The sequence below is a fragment of the Microcaecilia unicolor genome, chromosome 12, assembly GCF_901765095.1.
Source record: "Microcaecilia unicolor chromosome 12, aMicUni1.1, whole genome shotgun sequence".
NCBI classification, from domain to species: domain Eukaryota; kingdom Metazoa; phylum Chordata; class Amphibia; order Gymnophiona; family Siphonopidae; genus Microcaecilia; species Microcaecilia unicolor.
Window position 1 is genome coordinate 112,911,287 of NC_044042.1, and position 20,647 is coordinate 112,931,933.

Below are 20,647 nucleotides of genomic sequence, written 5' to 3' on the forward strand. Positions count from 1 at the left end.
TCTTGGGGAAGCTCGGTTCGGAACAAGAGGGACCGCGGATTGGGCTCCGAGGCGACAGATGACACTGATGCGGGTTTGGCGGGAAAAGTTAGGTCCGGGTCGGCACGTGCCTCCTCCAGTGCCATTTTCTCTAGCATGCCTTTGGCGCAGGAGAGTGTGTCAGCGGGCTCAGCAGGAGTAACGACAGTTAAGGCCGGCACAGTTGCGAGCCCGGGGCCGTCGGTGATGGGAGGTTTTTCACCAGAGTTTGTGCTTCTTATGCACAATGCGTTTTTGCTCCGTTCGGAGAGCGAACGGCAACCGGCGGCCATTTTAGGGGGGCCGGTGGCCTCGTGTTCGGACCTGAGTCGGAAGCCTTCAGAAAGATCCCGTTTAGAGTCGGAAGACACTGCGGGCTACGATTCAGGTCACTCGGAGTTCGAGGGTGACCCAGGGTCGGGGGAGTCCTGTCCTGAGGTCCTGGAAGACGGAGAGCTACCCGCGGGTGAAGAGGATGATCCCACCGCAGCGAGATTGTTTAGGAGAGAGGAGCTTCATGCACTTATAGGTCATGCATTGCAAGTGTTGAATTTGTCGGCTCCGGAGCTTACGGTCACGGTTAGCACTTCCATAATGTCGGGCACTAGAGCTCCGCCGAGGTCTTTTTATATTCATGAGGCTATGCAGGTACTCATTTGGGCTCATTGGGATTTCCCAGGGGCTAGTCTTCGCGTGGCTCGGGCTATGGGTAAGTTTTGCCCGTTGCGACAGGAGGATTTGGAGTCCTTGCGGCTGCCGGTGGTGGATTCCTTAATTTCGGCTGTAGCTAAGAAGACCGCATTACCCGTTGAGGGTGGTGCGGCCCTCAGGGACCCTCAGGAGAAAAAGCTCGAGGAGGCGGTTAAGTCTTCGTTTGAGGTGGCTGCACTGTCCTTGCAGGCCTCGGTATGTGGTTCGTATGCGGCTAGAGCGTGCCTGTCCTGGGTGCAGAAGGCGACGTCCGCGGATGACCTGATTAAAGTGCTGCCGCTTCTAGAGTCGAGGTTGGCATATTTGGCTGATCTCTTATACAATATTCTTCGGGTCCCAACTAAGGGAGTGTCCCTGGCATTTTCGGCTAGGCGCTGGATTTGGTTGAAGCATTGGGCCACTGATCTGCCTTCTAAGTCTCGATTGGCCCTTTAAGGGAAGGCTCCTGTTTGGTCAAGAATTAGAGCAGATTGTGAAGGATCTTGGTGAGTCCAAGGGTCGACTACCAGAGGATAGATCGAAGGTACAAACGAAAACATTTCGTCCACTTTTTAAGGAGGCAAAAAGGTATAGGCCTGGTAGAGCCGGCGGATTTTAAAAGTCACAATTTTCGAAGCAGCAGCAGCCCTTTCGTCAAGACCGCAGAGTCCAGCCTCCGGCTTCCCGAGCCCAGCCAGGAAGCAGAGGTACACAATGATGGGGCCGTGGTCTAGTCCTCTCCGCCGATAGGGGGATGGCTGACCCACTTTGGAGAGGAATGGGCCAGGGTGACTTCCTTAAAAATATTGGGGATCATTATAGATGATGCATTATCCATGGAGGCTCAGGTATATAATTTATTTTATTTTATTTGTTGCATTTGTATCCCACATTTTCCCACCTCTTTGCAGGCTCAATGTGGCTTACATAGTACCGTAATTGGCGTTAACTGATTCCGGTGTGAACAAATACAAGGTGTGAGTAGTATCAAGGTGATATTATGGTAGAGTGAGATACATGTATGGTAAAGACAATTGGGGAGAACTTAGTGAGGGAAAGGAAGAGTTTGGATATGTCTGTTACAATCTTTGGTTATGTTGTGTCGCAAATGTCCAGGTTTTTATGTTGGGTTGGTGGGGTATGCCCTTCTGAACAGCTCTGTTTTTAATGCTTTCCGAAAATTCAAGTGGTCGAGTGTGGTTTTTACTGCTTTTGGTAGTGCGTTCCACAGTTATGTGCTCAGGTAGGAAAAGCTGGATGCATAAGTGGATTTGTATTTCTTTGCTACTTGGGTAGTGGAGGTTTAGGTATGATCGTGCTGATTTTATGGTGTTTCTGAGTGGCAGGTCGATGAGGTCTATCATGTATCTCGGTGCCTCGCCGTACATGATTTTGTAAACTGTCATGCGGATTTTCTTGGTGGCTTGGCGCTGTCAAAACGCGTTTTTCCAAATATAAGCCTTGCAGCTGTGTTTTGGGCGGTTTGAAGTTTCTTTATAATTTGTTCTTTGCACCCCGCATAGATTCCGTTAAATAGTCTGTGTGGCTTAGTACCATTGACTGTACCAGGTTGCGAAATATTTCCCTCGGGAAGAATGGTTTCACACGTTTTAGTTTCCACATTGAGAGAAACATTTTCTTTATGGTGACTTTAGCTTGGGACTCTAGTTGGAGGTTTCGGTCGATAGTTACTCCGAGAATTTTCAGGCTGTCTGAGATAGGGAGGGTGTATCCTGGGGTGTTAATGTTTGTGGGTTTGTATGTGTTGTATTGGGATGGTATGATGAGACTGTGTGTTTTTTCTGTATTGAGTTTTAATTGGAATGCATTTGCCCATGAGGTCATGATGTTTAAGCTGAGCTTGATTTTATTGGTGATTTCTGTTAAATCATGTTTGTAGGGGATGTATAGTGTGACGTCATCAGCATAAATGAATGGATTAAGGCCTTGTGTGGATAAGGCATTGGCTAGTGGGACCATCATGAGGTTGAAGATGATTGTGGTGATCCTTGCGGTACTCTGCAGTCTGGTTTCCAGGGTTGGTGCTTGATTTCACTTGGTATGTTCCGGTGGTTAGAAAGCCCTTAATCCAATTGAGAGTGTTACTACCAATTCCAAAATAATCTAGGAGTTTTAGCAATATGTTATGGTTAACCATGTCGAACGCACTGGGCATGTCAAATTGAAGGAGGAGAATGCTTTTGCTTATTGCTATCTCTTGCTTGAATTTGAATAGGAGAATGAGTAGTACTGTTTCAGTGCTATGTTGGGGATTCTGACTCATGTAGTATAGTGAATTTGTTTATGTGGTCGTTGAGTTGTTTGGTCACCAGTCCTTCCATGAGTTTGACTACTAATGGGATAGATGCTATTGGGTAGTAGTTGGTGATATCATTTATTTTTTTTCTTGGTGTCTTTTGGTATTGGGGTGAGCAGGATGTTGCCTTTTTCTTTAGGGAAAATACCCCGCTGAAGCATGAAATTTAGGTGGGATGTGAGATCTGTTATGAAGCGGTGGGAGGCAGATTGTATTAGGTAGCTGGGGCAGATGTCCAATTGACAGTGGCTTTTGGAGTATTTGTTAATCGCCTGAGTAACTAAATCTTATTGGTCCCTTAGAAGACACAGATGTGTTAAAGTATTACAAATTTGAACAAGTCAAACTTATGACCCAATCATTGCTATAATTGCAACATATATGTGAATTGTCATAAAAAGTTGCTTAAGAAATTACAGACAATACAATACATTTGGCTGATATATTTGATTAAACCATGTGATAGAATAACTCCTTATATGGTAAGATTACACTGGTTACTGGAGAGGCTAGAGCTATCTTTTAAAATGTATATAACAGTTTTTCAAATAATGCATGGCCAAGCCCCATTATATCTGACAGGTCAAATGGTATTTCTGACTATGCTTGGTCAAAGAGTAATAACCAACCTTCAAAAGCTAATCAAGAAATGTATTAAGTTATGTCCAATAAAAAAGGTATCATCTTATTTTCTTTTCCATGTTTTATTTTGTTTGATTTCTATTGATAACCTTGGTCAAAGAAAAATTAGACAGCAAATTCTAGTCAGTTTTCCAAATCCGAGGGTAGTTAAGTACAGATGATGGGCTATCAAGAAGTGAAGGCTGCCAATTCTCTTCCCTAAAAGTTAGTTTTATTAGATTATAAACAATTTAGAAAGTCACTTAAGACTTACCTGTAAGTATAGTGTCTGCTTAGAGATTTGTAACGACTTGTACTTCCCAGGTATACCTGGCTCCACTTTTTATTGTTACCTTTTACAGCTCGGAAAAGTTATGTGCAATATATAAGAGTTTTAATGTAATATAATGTAGTAACTGCTCTCATTTTATTTAGGTTCACCCTGAGGGAAAATTTGTGGTCGATGTTGATAAAAATATTGACATAAATGATGTAAGTAATACTATATTTTTACATAGTTTTAGATTTTAAGGAGGTATGTTTTATCAGGTGACCTGTTTGATTTTGTTATCCTTTCAATTTCTTCTTGTATTTATCTACTAAAGTTCTTTGATGTGCACATTCCAGTGCATCTAAGTTGGCCTCACCAAGATCCCTCACTGTGCTAGAACTGTTCTCATACAGTGGGCAGACTAAAAGACATTTCGTGATCTGCCTCTTGACGCATTTTCAGTTCTGGTAGAGTATCCTCATTTTGTAATTTTGGCCCTTGACCAACTGACTGGATATGGAGGTAACGTAGGGCCTTCCTATGATGAACTGGTCAAGACGTGATGTGCATTTCTTTTTTGACAAATGGTAAAATGCATTTGGTTTGTATATCTTTAAGTGACCTGAACAATTATTAGGATGGAATGAACCAAGTGAATTCTCATTTGTACTGTTCATTTTTGGCAGCCAGACGTAGCAGAGTGGAGCTCTTCCCTTCTCCCATATTAATGGCTGATATCAGCAGATCAGTAGGAAACTGAAACAGAGTACCTACCAGCAGAGCCTCGTTTTCTTTTCTCTCTGAATTGAGAAGAGGTGATTGCAAATTGTTGCTTCATAGATTTACTTTGCTGAAGTGCAGAAGGTATAAAGAAAATACAGAAATCCATCCAAAGATCAAGACAGAGCTGTGAGAGACACGGGCAACTACTACTACTACTGCTAAACATTTCTATAGCGCTACTAGATTTACGCAACACTGTAGTTGTCTCAGAGGCAGTGAGCAGTGAGTTTTAAAAATGTCTTGGGTTTTATGGGTGTAGAGTCGGAGAGAAGGTACTCAAAGAATGCACAGACAGGACAGAGAGACAAGTAGGCAGAGGCCAACCAAGTTTTAGTTTTTGGCTTCGGTGCCAAAATGTGCCCGAAATCCAGATTCAACAATGCTTTGGTTTCTGCTAAAAATGCCATCGCATTTTCAGGTAAACCCAAAATTCACCCTTCCCCCACCACAAAAGTGACCCCCCCCCCCCTACTACAAGTGCTCCCTTCTTACTACCTGTAGGTTCTCACTGGGCCTATCTTAGGCCACTAGACCACCAGGGCTTCTTGTTGGGGCAGTGGCGATCCCTGCTCACTATTGCCCATGCCACAGGAGGTCACAGCATCCACAAAGCAGTCATTTTGAGATTGGAGCCACTGGGGCAAGAGCGACTGAATTTACTCCTGCCCATTCTGATTCTAATCTCAAAATGGCTGAGCTCCTCAGTGACGGGGGTTGTACTGGTTCCTGGGCTGAAGGCTGCGTCCTGTGTGGAGCAACATTTGTCCAGCTACAATCAGTCTCTCCTCTGCTGCCATCTACTGGGATCTCCTGTTTCAGGCACGTAACTCAGTCTCTGCTCTTCACTAGCAGGATATCTCCACATTTGCTACCACCTGTTGACTGCACAACAGCTTGCTTGTAGTTGGATTCTGTGCTGTTTCAGTAGTACAATCCCTGCCATGCTCGCCTCAAAGTTCCTCTCCATTCTGTATTTCATCATCCTCATCCGTGCCTCTCTCACTTCACTCGGATCTGACTGCAGTACCGTTCCTGTACTTGTCACCGCTCGGAAAGCACATAGGTTCTCTAACCATCACTCTAGCGCTTTCCATCAGCAAATTCCTCACCGCAGTTGCAACCCTGGACAGAATCACCTTCAGTATATCTCCAGCTCGGAAAGTCACCCGGATCCATACATCTTCGTCAAAGTTGGTTACATCAATGCTAGGTCTGTGGTTAACAAGACGGAAACAATCGTGGACTGGCTGACCGCTGACAGCCTTGACCTTCTCTTTGTCACGGAAACGTGGATACGTGACCCGAAGGACCCTATTCTTCTAGACCTCTGCCCCCCCCCCCCCCCCGGCTTCAAAATCATGCATTGGACCAGGCTGGGGAAAAGAGGTGGGGGCCTTGCCGTGATCTATCACTCGGACCTTTGGGTTGACTCCCTGGCTGAATCAATTTTGCCTACTCTTGAAATCGCTTCCATCAAGATCCGCAGCAACTCTCTGCAAGAATGTCTCTGTTGTATCCTGTTGTACCGGCCACCTAACAATTGGGCTGTCTGTCAGGCAGATTTCATGTACTTTCTCTCCACTTCCTGCACCAATTATTCCAACTCCTTGTACTGGGCGACTTGAACCTCCATTTAGAAAATCGCCATTCTCCCAGCGCTTGTCAGTGCCTGAGTTTTTTCACCCTCCTGGATCTCCATTATTCTGATCTGCAACCGACGCACCTAAAAGGCCATATCCTTGATCTCTTTGCCTACAAGCTCCTAAATGCCTCGGTCCTATGTGTAGGTTCCACCGCATGGTCAGCTGTCCCTTGGTCAGATCACTACCAACTAAGGTTTGCACTTCGCTGGCGGAAGAGAAGCCATCCACTTCCTGAAGAACCTGCTACTTACTATGCAAGAGGGGAAGTCGACCTGAAAACATTTTGGGAGCAAATATATGGGTGTGCTTGGCAAGCAAACGCTGACTCTTTTGGTTACCTCTCTCGTTGGGAGAACCGGTGTCAATACATCTTAGACGGACTTGCACCTTTGCAACTTAAATCCTCCTCCCACCGCAAAGCTAAAGCTTGGTTCACTCATGACCTTAAAGCGCTAAAACAACAAACTAGGTGGCTAGAAAGAGCTTGGTATAAGTCTAAAGGCGACCACACCTTGTCAGCGTGGAAGCTATCTCTTCGCACCTACAAATATGGAATCAAACGTGCCAAGAGAGCTTTCTTCCAGAAAAGAATTCAAACGGTCATGTTGGACGCACGGAAGCTCTACCGTCAGCTGAATTCCTTGCTTGATACCACCCCAGGTACTTCTCCAAGTGTGGGCATGCCATCAGCGATCCAGTTGGCCAACCATTTCAGGGACAAAATCCTTCTTCTTCAGAACTCGCTTCCTCAAAGCTACTCTAGTGCTGCTGACTTCCTACAAGGCCTTGTGTCCACACATGGCTCTTGTCCAGCCGTCCACCTTTGAGCCAGTCACTGCTGAGAAGGTGTCTCTGGCACTTTGCAAGTTTTCACGAGCGCACTGCAAGCTGGATACCTGCCCCAACTACCTGCCGGAATGTTTTGTTGCTGACTTTTCATCTTATCTTAACTTCATGCTCCAGCACGGTCGCTTCCCCGTTGATCACGGCCAAATACTCCTGACACCAATCCCGAAGGACCCGAAACGTGAACCTAGTATTAGCAACTATCACCCTGTTGCCACAATTCCATTGCTTGTCAAGACTATGGAAAGCTTGGTGAATTCTCAGCTATCTGATTATTTGGACAAATTCTCGATTCTTCATGCCTCCCAATCTGGATTCCGGCCCCACCATAGCACCGAGACAGTACTGGTTACCCTCCTGTCCAACTTTAAAAAGGAACTGTCTTTCGGAAAGAACATCTTGCTTCTTCAATTTGATATGTCAAGCGCGTTTGACATGGTTGACCACAGCCTGCTCCTTATGTTACTAGCTGAAAATGGTGTTGGAGGTCCTGTCTTGAATTGATTTAGAGAATTTCTATCCTGCTGATCCTACTACTACTTACTACTATTTAGCATTTCTATAGCGCTACAAGGCGTACGCAACGCTGCACAAACATAGAAGAAAGACAGTCCCTGTTCAAAGAGCTTACAATCTAATAGACAAAAAATAAAGTAATCAAATCAATTAATGTGTACAGGAAGAAGGAGAGGAGGGTAGGTGGAGGCGAGTGGTTACGAGTCAAAAGCAATGTTAAAGAGGTGGGCTTTCAGTCTAGATTTAAAGGTGGCCAAGGATGGGGCAAGACGGGGCTCAGGAAGTTTATTCCAGGCGTAGGGTGCAGCGAGACATAAGGCGCGAAGTCTGGAGTTGGCAGTAGTGGAGAAGGGAACAGATAAGAAGGATTTATCCATGGAGCGGAGTGCACGGGAAGGGGTGTAGGGAAGGACGAGTGTGGAGAGATACAGGGGAGCAGCAGAGTGAGTACATTTATAGGTTAGTAGAAGAAGTTTGAACAGGATGCGAAAATAGATAGGGAGCCAGTGAAGGGTCTTGAGGAGAGGGGTAGTATGAGTAAAGCGACCCTGGCGGAAGACGAGACGGGCAGCAGAGTTTTGAACCGATTGGAGAGGGGAGAGGTGACTAAGTGGGAGGCCAGCAAGAAGCAGATTGCAGTAGTCTAAACGGGTCAAAGTCCACTCCTCTATTTCGCCACCTTGGAAGTCTCGCTGTGGGTTCCTCAAGGCTCTCCCCTTTCGCCTACCTTGTTCAACATCATGATGTCTCCTCTCACATTGGCTCTTCACAACCATGGCCTGAATCCCTACATCTATGCTGACGATGTGACCATCTACATCCCCTTTCGCTCTTCCTTAGCAGAAATCTCAGCTGAAATTCAGAACAGCCTCGTCATCATGAACAATTGGGCTAACACATTTAAGCTCTCTAGTTAAGCTCTAGAACTCATTGCCGGAGGATGTGGTAACGGTGGTTAGTGTATCTCTGTTTAAAAAAGGTTTGGGCAAGTTCCTGGAGGAAAAGTCCATAGCCTGCTAATGAGATGGACATGGGGGAAGCCACTGCTTGCCCTGGGATTGGTAACATGAAATGGTGCTACTAATTGTGTTTCTGCCGTTTACTTGTGGCCTGGATTGACCATGGCTGGAAGCAAGATAGTAGGCTGGATGGACCATTGATCTGACCCAATATGGCTGTTCTTACGTTCTTAAGTACTGATGCTGCATTTGGACATATGATTCAACAGCAGTTGTTCTCTTAACTTATTCCTCCACCCATTCTGATTCCTTATGGTTGCTCCATGGTGTTATGATATTATACAACAATCGTTAACTAGGGAATCAGCAGTATGTCTGCATTATCCTGCCCCATGGAGAAAGCGTGGTTGCTTACCTGTAATGGGGTACCCAGTCAAAATAGCCCCGACAAAATAGCCCCTTAACTTGAGCCACTTCGACTACTGCAATGGAATTTATACCGGTTGCAAAGAACACACCCTTAAAAAACTTCAGACTGCGTAGAACACGGCGGCGCGATTGCTGTTTGGCAAATTGCGGTTTGAGGCAGCAAAGCCCGTTCGTGAGAAGCTCCACTGGCTCCCGATCAAAGAGCGTATTGAATTTAAAGTCTGTGCTCTCGCACACAAGATTGTCTACGGGGACGCTCCAGCCTATATGTTCAGCCTAATCGACCTCCCGCCCAGGAATTCTGAGAAATCATCCCACACCTACCTCAATCTCCACTTTCCTAACTGCAGGAATTTAAGATATAAACTGCTATTTGCCTCTTCTTTCTGCTTCACATGCCCCCGTCTTTGGAACACTCTACCATTGACGATAAAACAGACAGCTGATTACAGTCTGTTCAAGAAATCTCTAAAGACCTACCTGTGTGATCGATCATACTCTACTCCTGCTTGATCTTCTGCATTCCCTCACTCCTCTCCCCTGTTGACTCCCTCTCTTCTCCTCCACTACTCTCTACCCTGTTTTGCACTAGAATTATTATATTGTACTTTTCCTAAAAATTGTAAGTCACATAGAGCCTGCCTTGGTGGGATTATGTGGGATATAAATGTTCACAATAAATAAATAAAATGGCTGCCACGACCTCCTGCGGCAGTCTCGTGAGAGTGTAGCAAGGAAATCATGGCATCCATTTTGATTGTGGAACTGGCACGGGCAGGCGCAACTACCTGCCATATGCACTGCTGTACAGACACACACAGAAAGTTCCTGCTCCATAGAGATTATAATCTAGTAGAATTGAATCACACTACATTAAAGGGATAGGCATGAAAATGATGGTAGAAGCAGAGCAGGAAAGTTGGTAGATGCTCCCAAGAGAGAGAGTGCCGGCAGTAGACTAGTGGAAAGGAATGTAGGAGGACCTCCAGTGCACTGTAGTCCACCAGCCATGCTGAAGAGAGATTTCTTTACAAGGAGAGGATTATAGCAGCAGTTTCCAAAAGAAAAATGCAAGTCAGCTGTCTACTTTCATCTTCACAGAGGGGCAAAAGAAGGTAGAGGCAATGCAGGGTGGGAGGTCTGTTGAGTAACAAGCTCACCCTTGAACAATATGGAACAGGTTTTGGCAGATAACAGAATCTTTTTTTTTTTTTTTTTAATTTGTGTTTAGAATTTTACAAAGAGCATACTTTGACAAGAACTTTAGAAACAAATTTTGAAAAAAACACCCATAAAACATGGGAGAGATCATATAAACTGACAGTCCACTACAAGGAAAGAGGCCAAGATTCACAAACCTTTGTTTCTATCTTAAGGACCAAAAATAACATTGAGTCACAAAGCGCTCGGACAGATGCTCCCTTCCCTTCTAGAAAAATAAAATCACAATTGTGGTGATTCATAAAAAAATTAAGGACTATTCTGCAAAACAATAATACTCAATCTCAATGAGACAAAGGCATTTCTTCAAGACATTTTTTTCCTTCTAGACTGTGTCCATTTAAAAACATCTGGAAAATTTTGAATCTTGCCTCCCAGAAAATGTAATCTTAATATAGACTCTTTAGGCATTTATGATTTCTGGAATTGGATACCAAAGTTTGATAGCCAAGGGATGTCTTGAAAAATTAGTTAACATGAAGTAGGTTATGAACAAGGAATTTATTCTGCAAGGGCCCAGAGTACTCTGCATGTACAGCAGGTAGTGTTTATCTTTCTGCCCTCTCCCCGGTAGAAAGGTACTAGTTACCTGTAACCTGGAATGTCCAGGACTCCAGGAATTATGGTGGAGAGACTGAAAGGCACAGAAGTTTATAGTAATATGAGAATAATCAGTAATTGTTTATTACACTTACTAATCAGGAATACAATTATAATAAGTAATATAATTAATTAATTCTCATATGAGATGGCAACCGGGACACAAACGTGACCTCTGACATTAGCTACTACTACTAAACATTTCTATAGCTCTCTGATTGCCTCTGGCCATGATTCTCCCTTTATACCGTTTTCTCCCATAGACTAGTATTGGACGTACAAAGTCAGCATATTCCAGTAAGTTCTGTTTTACAGAAGCAAAGCTTTTCATAACATATTTGCTTACTTATTTTATTTATTTGTTGCATTTGTATCCCACATTTTCCCACCTATTTGCAGGCTCAATGTGGCTTACAATGCGCCATCGTGGCATTTGCCATTCCAGAGTAAAAGATACAATTGATAATACATAAAGAACATGGGCGATATAATAGCATATAGAACATCTGGTGAGTGGTGATGTGATACAGTTTTAAATTATGGATCATTGTGGTATGCCTTGTTGAAGAAATAAGTGTTAAGTGATTTACAAAAGTTGAATAGGTCATATATTGTTTTCAGGTCCAGTGGCAATGCGTTCCACAGCCGTGTGCTCATGTAGGAAAAGCTGGATGCATGTGTTATTCTGTATTTTAGACCTTTACAGCTGGGGAAGTGAAGATTTAGGAATGTGCGTGCTGATCTTTTAGCATTTCTGGGTGGCAAGTCAATAAGGTCTAGCATGTAGGCCGGGACGTCTCCATGAATGATTTTGTGAACCAGAGTACAGACTTTGAACGCGATACGTTCTTTAAGTAGAAGCCCGTGTAGCTTTTCTGTAAGGGTTTTGGCACTTTCGTATTTTGTTTTTCCAAATATTAGTGTGGCTGCAGTCTTTTGGGCTGTTTGAAGTTTTTTGATGATTTGCTCTTTACAGCCGGCATTAAGTGCATTACAGTAATCTAGATGACTTAGCACCATTGCTTGTATCAGATTGCGAAAAGTGGTCCTTGGGAAGAAAGGTTTTACTGTTTTGAGTCTCCACATTACATGGAACATCTTATCATAAGTAAGGTTATCCTACTTTGCAAAAACCATCTTCCCAGCAACCAAAGTTGTCTTCTTCATTATCTGCTTTCATGGTCAGCAGCAAATTTCCCTTACATTACTTCATTCTTCTGCCACACATATCTCTGTTATGACTTGTTTTAATTCCCTCCTCTTATAGACCTCTTTCTGACTCCGTCACACGGGGGACTAAAGGTACTTATTTCATATATCAGGTTCTGTATAGTTTCTCTAACCTCCATTGTCACCCAATCACAAGGGGGTGGCATTAGGAGCCGTAATTGAAAACTAATTCCCATAACTACTGCTTTCTGTCCAAAACTGAGTGTCACTTGTATGTGATCTACCTTGTAGGCTAAATGTTAGGTAAAGAGAAGATAGAATCAATAAAAATAGAGACAGAGATAGGTTTAGATAGATAGGTACATTTTATTTCTTACCCAAACACAAGTCTTCAAGTTGATACAAATACAGACATCAGATTCTGGGTTTATCTGCACAGCGCCCTGCCGTCTGAGAGAAGCGTTGGGGAGGAGTTCCAAACTAAGGCAAAATCTCCCCTCTTTTATACACAAACCTCTCCATAGAAGTGAATGGTGAGAAACCTTGCTCCTAATCTTTCTCACTTTCTGAGATCATACTTTCCCACGCGGTCTGCTGTCTGATGTGCCCACCTCCTTCCGTTCTCAGCTACTGCTAATTATCAACATGTTTTGGGAAGCGTTGAGATAACAGTTTCACATCTTCCGGCTGCAATACTTTTCATACCTTTCATACTTTTCATACCATCTCATGAACTCTGTATTACCTCTGTATCATTGTATACCAAAATTATAAGCTCCATTTTATTCATCTGATCCATCATTCTTTCATTACAGGTGCTGTATTTGATTTAAAAATTGTACCAATTTGTGGCAGGACTCATTGTTCAGACCTGCTTTTTGCAGATTCTCAAATATTAAATCATTTACTTGTTGTTTGGGCTAGTCAGTACTTTTTCAGTTGTTTTAGGCTGCATAGCTTTGGCCATCACTATTCCAGTGGTAGCCTTAAAGCCAGGCCATATATTAACAGACTCCATATCTGCTTGTCTCTCCAACAGAAGGGCAAGCTGGCTCTTAACCTGTTCATAGCCTGTTCACAGAGGCCTAGCTTTGCTCATAATTCTTAGTTACTGTTGTAAAGTTATTCTATGGTTCATGATCTGCATGTCCCATATAAACAGTTGTGTAGTACATTGTGAAGGATGCCCTGGGTAATGAAAAAGGCATGTGCTTCTAGAAAGACATTACCAGAGGAAAACTTAAGGGTCATCTTTCGAACTGTGGCATACTGCATAATTTGCTGAAATACCCTTTTGAGCTAGGTTGAAGGAGTGGATGCTGATTTTTCAGGTACAGGAACATATGTAACTAAGTATCGCTGTACTGGGACAATCGAAAGGTCCATCAAGCCCAGTATCCTGTTTCCCACAGTGGTTACAAGTACCTGGCAATCCCCAAAAAAGAAAAGTTTTCTTGGGGTTTTCATACCAGTGTTTGTACTGCTTTGTCCTTCTCCTTTTGGGGTCTTCATTCTACTCTTTGTGTTGCTTTTGCCCCTATAATGGTGGTTTGGAGTCTCTGTTACTGTTAGTGCCCTTTGCCCCTCTTAGGTGTTGTGCGATCTTCGAACCACATTTGATGCCTCTGGGCATCTGCCTGCCAACCTTTTGATGAAAGTGGGTGGAAAACCTCTTGATTAGAGTACAAAATTGTTTGCCCCATTGACTTTAATAGACCCAGATGATCTGATTTTGAATTTGAAGGTAAGCCAAATTGCTGTGGACATCGCTACTTGTTAGGAGTTTGAACTTTCTTACCACAGTCACCCTGAAGGTGGTGGATTTTATTGATTTTTTTTTTTTTTTTGGGGGGGGGGGGGGGTGGGTTGTTTGAGAAGTTCTGTCTGTGGAGGAGTAGCCTAGTGGTTAGTGCAGTGGACTTTGATCCTGGGGAACTGGGTTTGATTCCCATTGCAGCTCCTTGGGACTCTGGGCAAGTCACTTTACCCTCCCTTGTCCCAGGTACAAATAAGTACCTGTATATAGTACGTAAACCGCTTTGAATGTAGTTTTAAAAACCACAGAAAGGCAGTATATCAAGGCCCTTTCCCTGTCTCCCACAACTAAGGAGTTCCATTCCTGTCTGACTGTCCTGTTGTGAGTGTAGATACTCTGCTGTAATAGTTTGCACAGATGTCCCTCAGAATTTGAGGACTTAATTTCTGCTGATTTTGTCATTGTGCCCAAACAGCATGGTGGAAGAGCAGCAATGATCATTGAACTTCAAACTAGAAGATGTAACTCATGATAAAGTGGAGGGCTTTGAATGACCAAGTTAAAATAGAAATCTCCTGCTAGCCCAACTAAGGAAGATGTTTGGGTTAGTGCAGAGCTTTCCAAATCTGTCATGGGGACCTGGCAGTCAATTGGGTTTTCAGGATATCTGCAATAAATATGCATGAGATCAATTTACATATACTGGATCTCCAGTGCATGCAGATTTAGGAAGCCTGCATTAGTGGTTCCTTCCTTTTACACAGATAATGATGGTATGTGGGCAGTTCAGTGCCCTTCAAGGCTAGGTCTCGGCTCGTAGCTTGTGTCTGTTTTCTTTTGATTACATGTTATATGAACTGTGATTCAATTGTGTGTAAGGGCAAAGTGTTTATTATTATTATTATTAGAATTTATGTTTCAATAGTTTTTATTGATGATCAACAGGTTAAACAGACCGCTATATGTCTCCCCTAACAATTAAAGAACTAACCATGGTTATACATCGGAAGTTAAATCATACAATTAGATCATCATCAAAGTTTCACATTTTCTCCCCAACCCCATTTCCAACATGTTAAGTCCTTTTATTGGAACCAGTTGCCTCAAAAAAAAAAAAACCAGACACCAGTATAAGCAAAAGCTTTCGCACATCTACCACAATATTACAACAAGTTATGCAAAGAATTCACCCCAACAACTGCCCAAACTGAAAAGATCACTCCCACCCCCCCTACCTTCCCACAACCCACTTGTGAACTTTTTAAATATTCAAAATAAAGCTTCGTGCTCTTGAGGGCATGGTTAGCCACAATGGCTCCCATACCATGCGGAACCTCTCTCCTTCTGTGCTGTCCAGGGATTTCACACGGCATCTATCCAGCCGCATTTGATGTATCAGCTGCGCACGCCAGCATGCTAGCGGTGGCATGAGATCTGATCGCCAAGATTTCAGAATCGTGGTAATACCAAATAAAATTGACCACTGCACATATCTCTTAAAGCCTTTAGGTGGTGTCGCAGTAAATTTGTAACTAAAAAATAATATCAGCGGATCACACACTACAGAACATTCCCATTGTGATTGCAAAGAGGAAAGTATGGCCCTCCAAAAGGCCTGCACCCGGGGACAGAGCCAAAACATGTGCCCAAGTGTGGCTGCCCCTCTTCCACATCTTGCGCATGTCCCATCACAAGACTCAGTTATTCTGGCCATTCTTTTAGGGGCCATGTAGGTTCTCATAAAAAATCTGTATAACCGTTCACCCTGAGGGACCGAAAAGTGCATTTTATAGATACCACCCAAGAACCTCTGGCCAGTATCTGTTGTAACTGTGCAGCCAAGATCCTCAGTCCACGCTTTAGTCACCCCTATATAATCTATTTCTTGGGTTGTGTCTTTTAGTTGCTGTAAATGAAATCTTAAAGGAACAGAGACCTGTGCCCCCAAAGAGTACTGCTCTGTGAGGACATCAATCACATCCTCCGTGAGATCTGTCCATGTTAAAGAGGATACATAATGTTTTAACTGAGCATAGGCGAAATATTGTGATCTAGAGATACCAAACTCTTCAATTAGCGCCTCTGTGTTTTAATCTGTCCCTCTTCTGTAACTATGTGAGACAAGTAAATAATTCCTTTGTCTTTCCATTGGCCAAAAACACTAGCCCCTACCCCCGGGGGGAAATCTGGGTTATTACAAATGGGGAGCAGTGGCGTGACTTTTGCACTAAACTTGTATCTCCGACATACCCACCGCCAAGTAGCTCTCATCGGGCGCAAAAGTGGATGTCTTTGGAATGCTCTCGGCGGTAGGCTGCATCCCGTATGCAATAGGTAGCTAAAGTGAGTCTCAGGGAATACCGCTATCTCTGCCTCTGTGTTAGAAAATTCTGTTGTACCCCGGAACCAATCATTTATGTGCCGCATTTCACATGCTATTGAAAGATTCCGCAAGCTCAACAGACCCATTCCCCCTTGTTCCCGTGGGGTGGTGATCACTTCCATAGGCAATCTTGGACGCTTGCCCTGCCAGAGAAAGTTCTGTATGAGCCTATTTAAAGCTCTCTCCTCTTTTACACGCAAAAACAGTGGGAGTTGTTGAAACAAATAGAGCCATCGCGGCGCAATAAGCATGTTAAAAAGTGCAACCCGCCCCCACAGCGAGAGGGGAAGAGCCTGCCACAACCGCAGTCTTTGTTTCATATTCTTTATCATTGGGTCAACATTAATTCGGTATAGCGCCGACAGTTCCTTGGGAATTAATATACCTAGATACTTAAGGGCCTTGTCCTCCCATCGCAGCGGGAAATGTCCCCGCCAAGCCTGCTGTAATGTATCACCCGATGCCAGTGCACATGACTTTTGGAGGTTTAATGAAAACCCAGAGAGTCTCCCGTAATGTTCTATAGTTTCCAAAGTATATTGTAATGACGTTTGTGGTTCTCTCATCACCAGCAAGATGTCATCTGCATAAGCCAAGGTTTTCACTTCTTCATTCCCAAGGATCACCCCTTTAATGTCCCCTGTCCCGTTTAGTGTCCTGATCAAGGGCTCTAAGGAAATATTAAATAGAAATGGTGACAATGGACACCCCTGTCTCGTTCCTCTGCTAACCGGAAACCATTCGGACCTGCTCCCATTGGCCACTATTTGGGCACCCAGCCCTTTATATAGTACCCGAACGGACTGAATGAAAACCTCCAGGAATTCTAGCCACTCCAGCACCTGAAATAAGTAGCTCCAGTCCACATGATCGAAGGCCTTGGCCGCGTCCAAACTAACCACCATACAAGGTTCTCCTCGATCAGTGCACTGGGCTAATGCGAGAAGAATACGTCTCACATGTAGAACCGAGTGTCGTTTGGGAACAAACCCCACCTGAGCCGCAGTAATTAACTCTGGTATGTATGCTGACATTCTGTTGGCTAAAACTTTTGCCAAAAGTTTGATGTCTACATTGATAAGAGAAATGGGGCGATATGACTCTGGATCATCTGCTTGCTTACCCGGTTTAAGTAATAGCGTAATCAATGCTGTGTTTTCATTTTGAGGGAATTCCCCATCATCTATTACTGTCTGATAGTACTCAATTAAAGGTGCCACTAGGGACAATTGTAGGACTTTATAGAACTCTCTGGAGAAACCATCAGCACCCGGTGCTGTGTTTGTTTTTAGATCTTTAATAGCCCGCTGTAGTTCCCTCGGTTGCAGGGGTGACCCTAGACACTCACGTACCCCAGGTCCTAATTTTGACATCCCTGATTTATCCAGGAACTGGTGCACCAATTCCTTAGGTGGCGGGGCCATAGGAGCATACACATCACTAAAATGTTTCTGTAACAGTCTTAGTAACTGAATTGTTTTATTATGTACGGTCCCTTGGGTGTCTTTTAAGGCTACAATCGTGCGATTCCCCGTCCGGGGACCCACCATCCTGGCCAATATCCTCCTTGCTTGTTCCCATATTTGTGCAGCCTAAATTTGTGGTATAAAAGGTGTTTTTGCGTGTGCTCATGTATCAAGGAATTAACTGTGACCTGCAAGGCTTCATAGCTGTCCCTATGACTTTGAGTAGGGGATGCCATGAACATGCTTTTTACTTTGCTCAATTGTCTTGTCAGATTAAGAATACTGGCCGCTACTTTTTTCTTTCTAGTCGCCACATACGAAATCACCTCCCCTCTCAAAACTGCTTTAGCAGTACACCAGAACAGGACTGGGTCAGATCTGTGTTCAGCATTGTGCGTGGAGAATTCCTCCCACTTTTGCTGCAAGAAAAGGACAAACTCCGAGTCTTTCACCAAATATCCCGGAAACCTCCACCGTTTCACCATCGGGATCCCCGTCCCGACATCCAATGTGAGCCGCACTGGGGCGTGGTCAGATACCAACACCTGTTCAATGTCGGCCGCCATGACACATGGGAACAAGGATGCCGAAGCCAATATGTAGTCAAGACGAGCCCATGACCCGTGTGCATGGGATCTGTGTGTGAAGTCCCTCCCTTCAGGGTGGAGAGTTCTCCAAGTGTCTATCAATCCAAGGGCATTCGCAAAGGAAGACAACATGCTCTGACACTGCCCCTGCTCTGCCCCCCGGCTCCTCTGCCCCGTGCAGTCCACCTCTGTATTCATTAGTGCATTCAGGTCCCCAGCCAATACTATGTCCTTTTCACGGTATGGGAGAAGAGCCCTCATTAGGCCAGGAAAGAAGACTGGGTCTGAGGGAGTGGGTGCATACACCGACAACAAATATATTTCTTTCCCCTGAATATTAAGCTTAACCATCAAATACAGTGGGGGAAATAAGTATTTGATCCCTTGCTGATTTTGTAAGTTTGCCCACTGACAAAGACATGAGCAGCCCATAATTGAAGGGTAGGTTATTGGTAACAGTGAGAGATAGCACATCACAAATTAAATCCGGAAAATCACATTGTGGAAAGTATATGAATTTATTTGCATTCTGCAGAGGGAAATAAGTATTTAATCCCTCTGGCAAACAAGACCTAATACTTGGTGGCAAAACCCTTGTTGGCAAGCACAGCGGTCAGACGTCTTCTGTAGTTGATGATGAGGTTTGCACACATGTCAGGAGGAATTTTGGTCCACTCCTCTTTGCAGATCATCTCTAAATCATTAAGAGTTCTGGGCTGTCGCTTGGCAACTCGCAGCTTCAGCTCCCTCCATAAGTTTTCAATGGGATTAAGGTCTGGTGACTGGCTAGGCCACTCCATGACCCTAATGTGCTTCTTCCTGAGCCACTCCTTTGTTGCCTTGGCTGTATGTTTTGGGTCATTGTCGTGCTGGAAGACCCAGCCACGACCCATTTTAAGGCCCTGGCGGAGGGAAGGAGGTTGTCACTCAGAATTGTACGGTACATGGCCCCATCCATTCTCCCATTGATGCGGTGAAGTAGTCCTGTGCCCTTAGCAGAGAAACACCCCCAAAACATAACATTTCCACCTCCATGCTTGACAGTGGGGACGGTGTTCTTTGGGTCATAGGCAGCATTTCTCTTCCTCCAAACACGGCGAGTTGAGTTCATGCCAAAGAGCTCAATTTTTGTCTCATCTGACCACAGCACCTTCTCCCAATCACTCTCGGCATCATCCAGGTGTTCACTGGCAAACTTCAGACGGGCCGTCACATGTGCCTTCCGGAGCAGGGGGACCTTGCGGGCACTGCAGGATTGCAATCCGTTATGTCGTAATGTGTTACCAATGGTTTTCGTGGTGACAGTGGTCCCAGCTGCCTTGAGATCATTGACAAGTTCCCCCCTTGTAGTTGTAGGCTGATTTCTAACCTTCCTCATGATCAAGGATACCCCACGAGGTGAGATTTTGCGTGGAGCCCCAGATCTTTGTCGATTGACAGTCATTTTGTACTTCTTCCATTTTCTTACTATGGCACCAACAGTTGTCTCCTTCTCGCCCAGCGTCTTACTGATGGTTTTGTAGCCCATTCCAGCCTTGTGCAGGTGTATGATCTTGTCCCTGACATCCTTAGACAGCTCCTTGCTCTTGGCCATTTTGTAGAGGTTAGAGTCTGACTGATTCACTGAGTCTGTGGACAGGTGTCTTTCATACAGGTGACCATTGCCGACAGCTGTCTGTCATGCAGGTAACGAGTTGATTTGGAGCATCTACCTGGTCTGTAGGGGCCAGATCTCTTACTGGTTGGTGGGGGATCAAATACTTATTTCCCTCTGCAGAATGCAAATAAATTCATATACTTTCCACAATGTGATTTTCCGGATTTAATTTGTGATGTGCTATCTCTCACTGTTACCAATAACCTACCCTTCAATTATGGGCTGCTCATGTCTTTGTCAGTGGGCAAACTTACAAAATCAGCAAGGGATCAAATACTTATTTCCCCCACTGTATCTGCCCTCTGTATCCCTCAGAATAATTTCAGAAGAATAGACTAAGTTTTTGCGGTACAAAATAGCTACCCCTCCTCTTCTCCCTCCCGATGATACATAGTCCACCTGTCCCACCCACATTCTTCTCAGTTTCTCATGCTCTTCATCCGATAATCTGGTTTCCTGGAGACAGGCAATGTCAGCGTGAAGCCGCTTTAAATGAGTAAGGATCTTTGCCCGTTTTATGGGGGAGGAAATCCCCCCCACATTCCAGGTCACTATGTCATATGATGAAGACTTCACAAGGCAAAAGACCCAACAGAAAAAACAGTAACCATATACGAATGGCTGCAGGGGCCCAGCCCTCCCCCTGCACCCAGAACTCTATTGCAATTCCACACAGCATTTTTGATAATTTAGCCAATGTATCAACCCGTCCTC

The 20,647-nt window shown here is 44.3% G+C and overlaps 1 protein-coding gene across 1 annotated transcript in view; it reads left to right on the forward strand.

Annotated features, from left to right (window-relative positions):
* Nucleotides 1-20,647, forward strand: part of PSMC5 (proteasome 26S subunit, ATPase 5) — a 152,683-nt gene that overhangs the window by 48,341 nt on the left and 83,695 nt on the right. Inside the window, exon 5 of the mRNA XM_030220618.1 lies at nt 4,082-4,138. Coding sequence (XP_030076478.1) covers nt 4,082-4,138 — 57 coding nt within the window. The remainder of the gene's footprint in view (nt 1-4,081; nt 4,139-20,647) is intronic.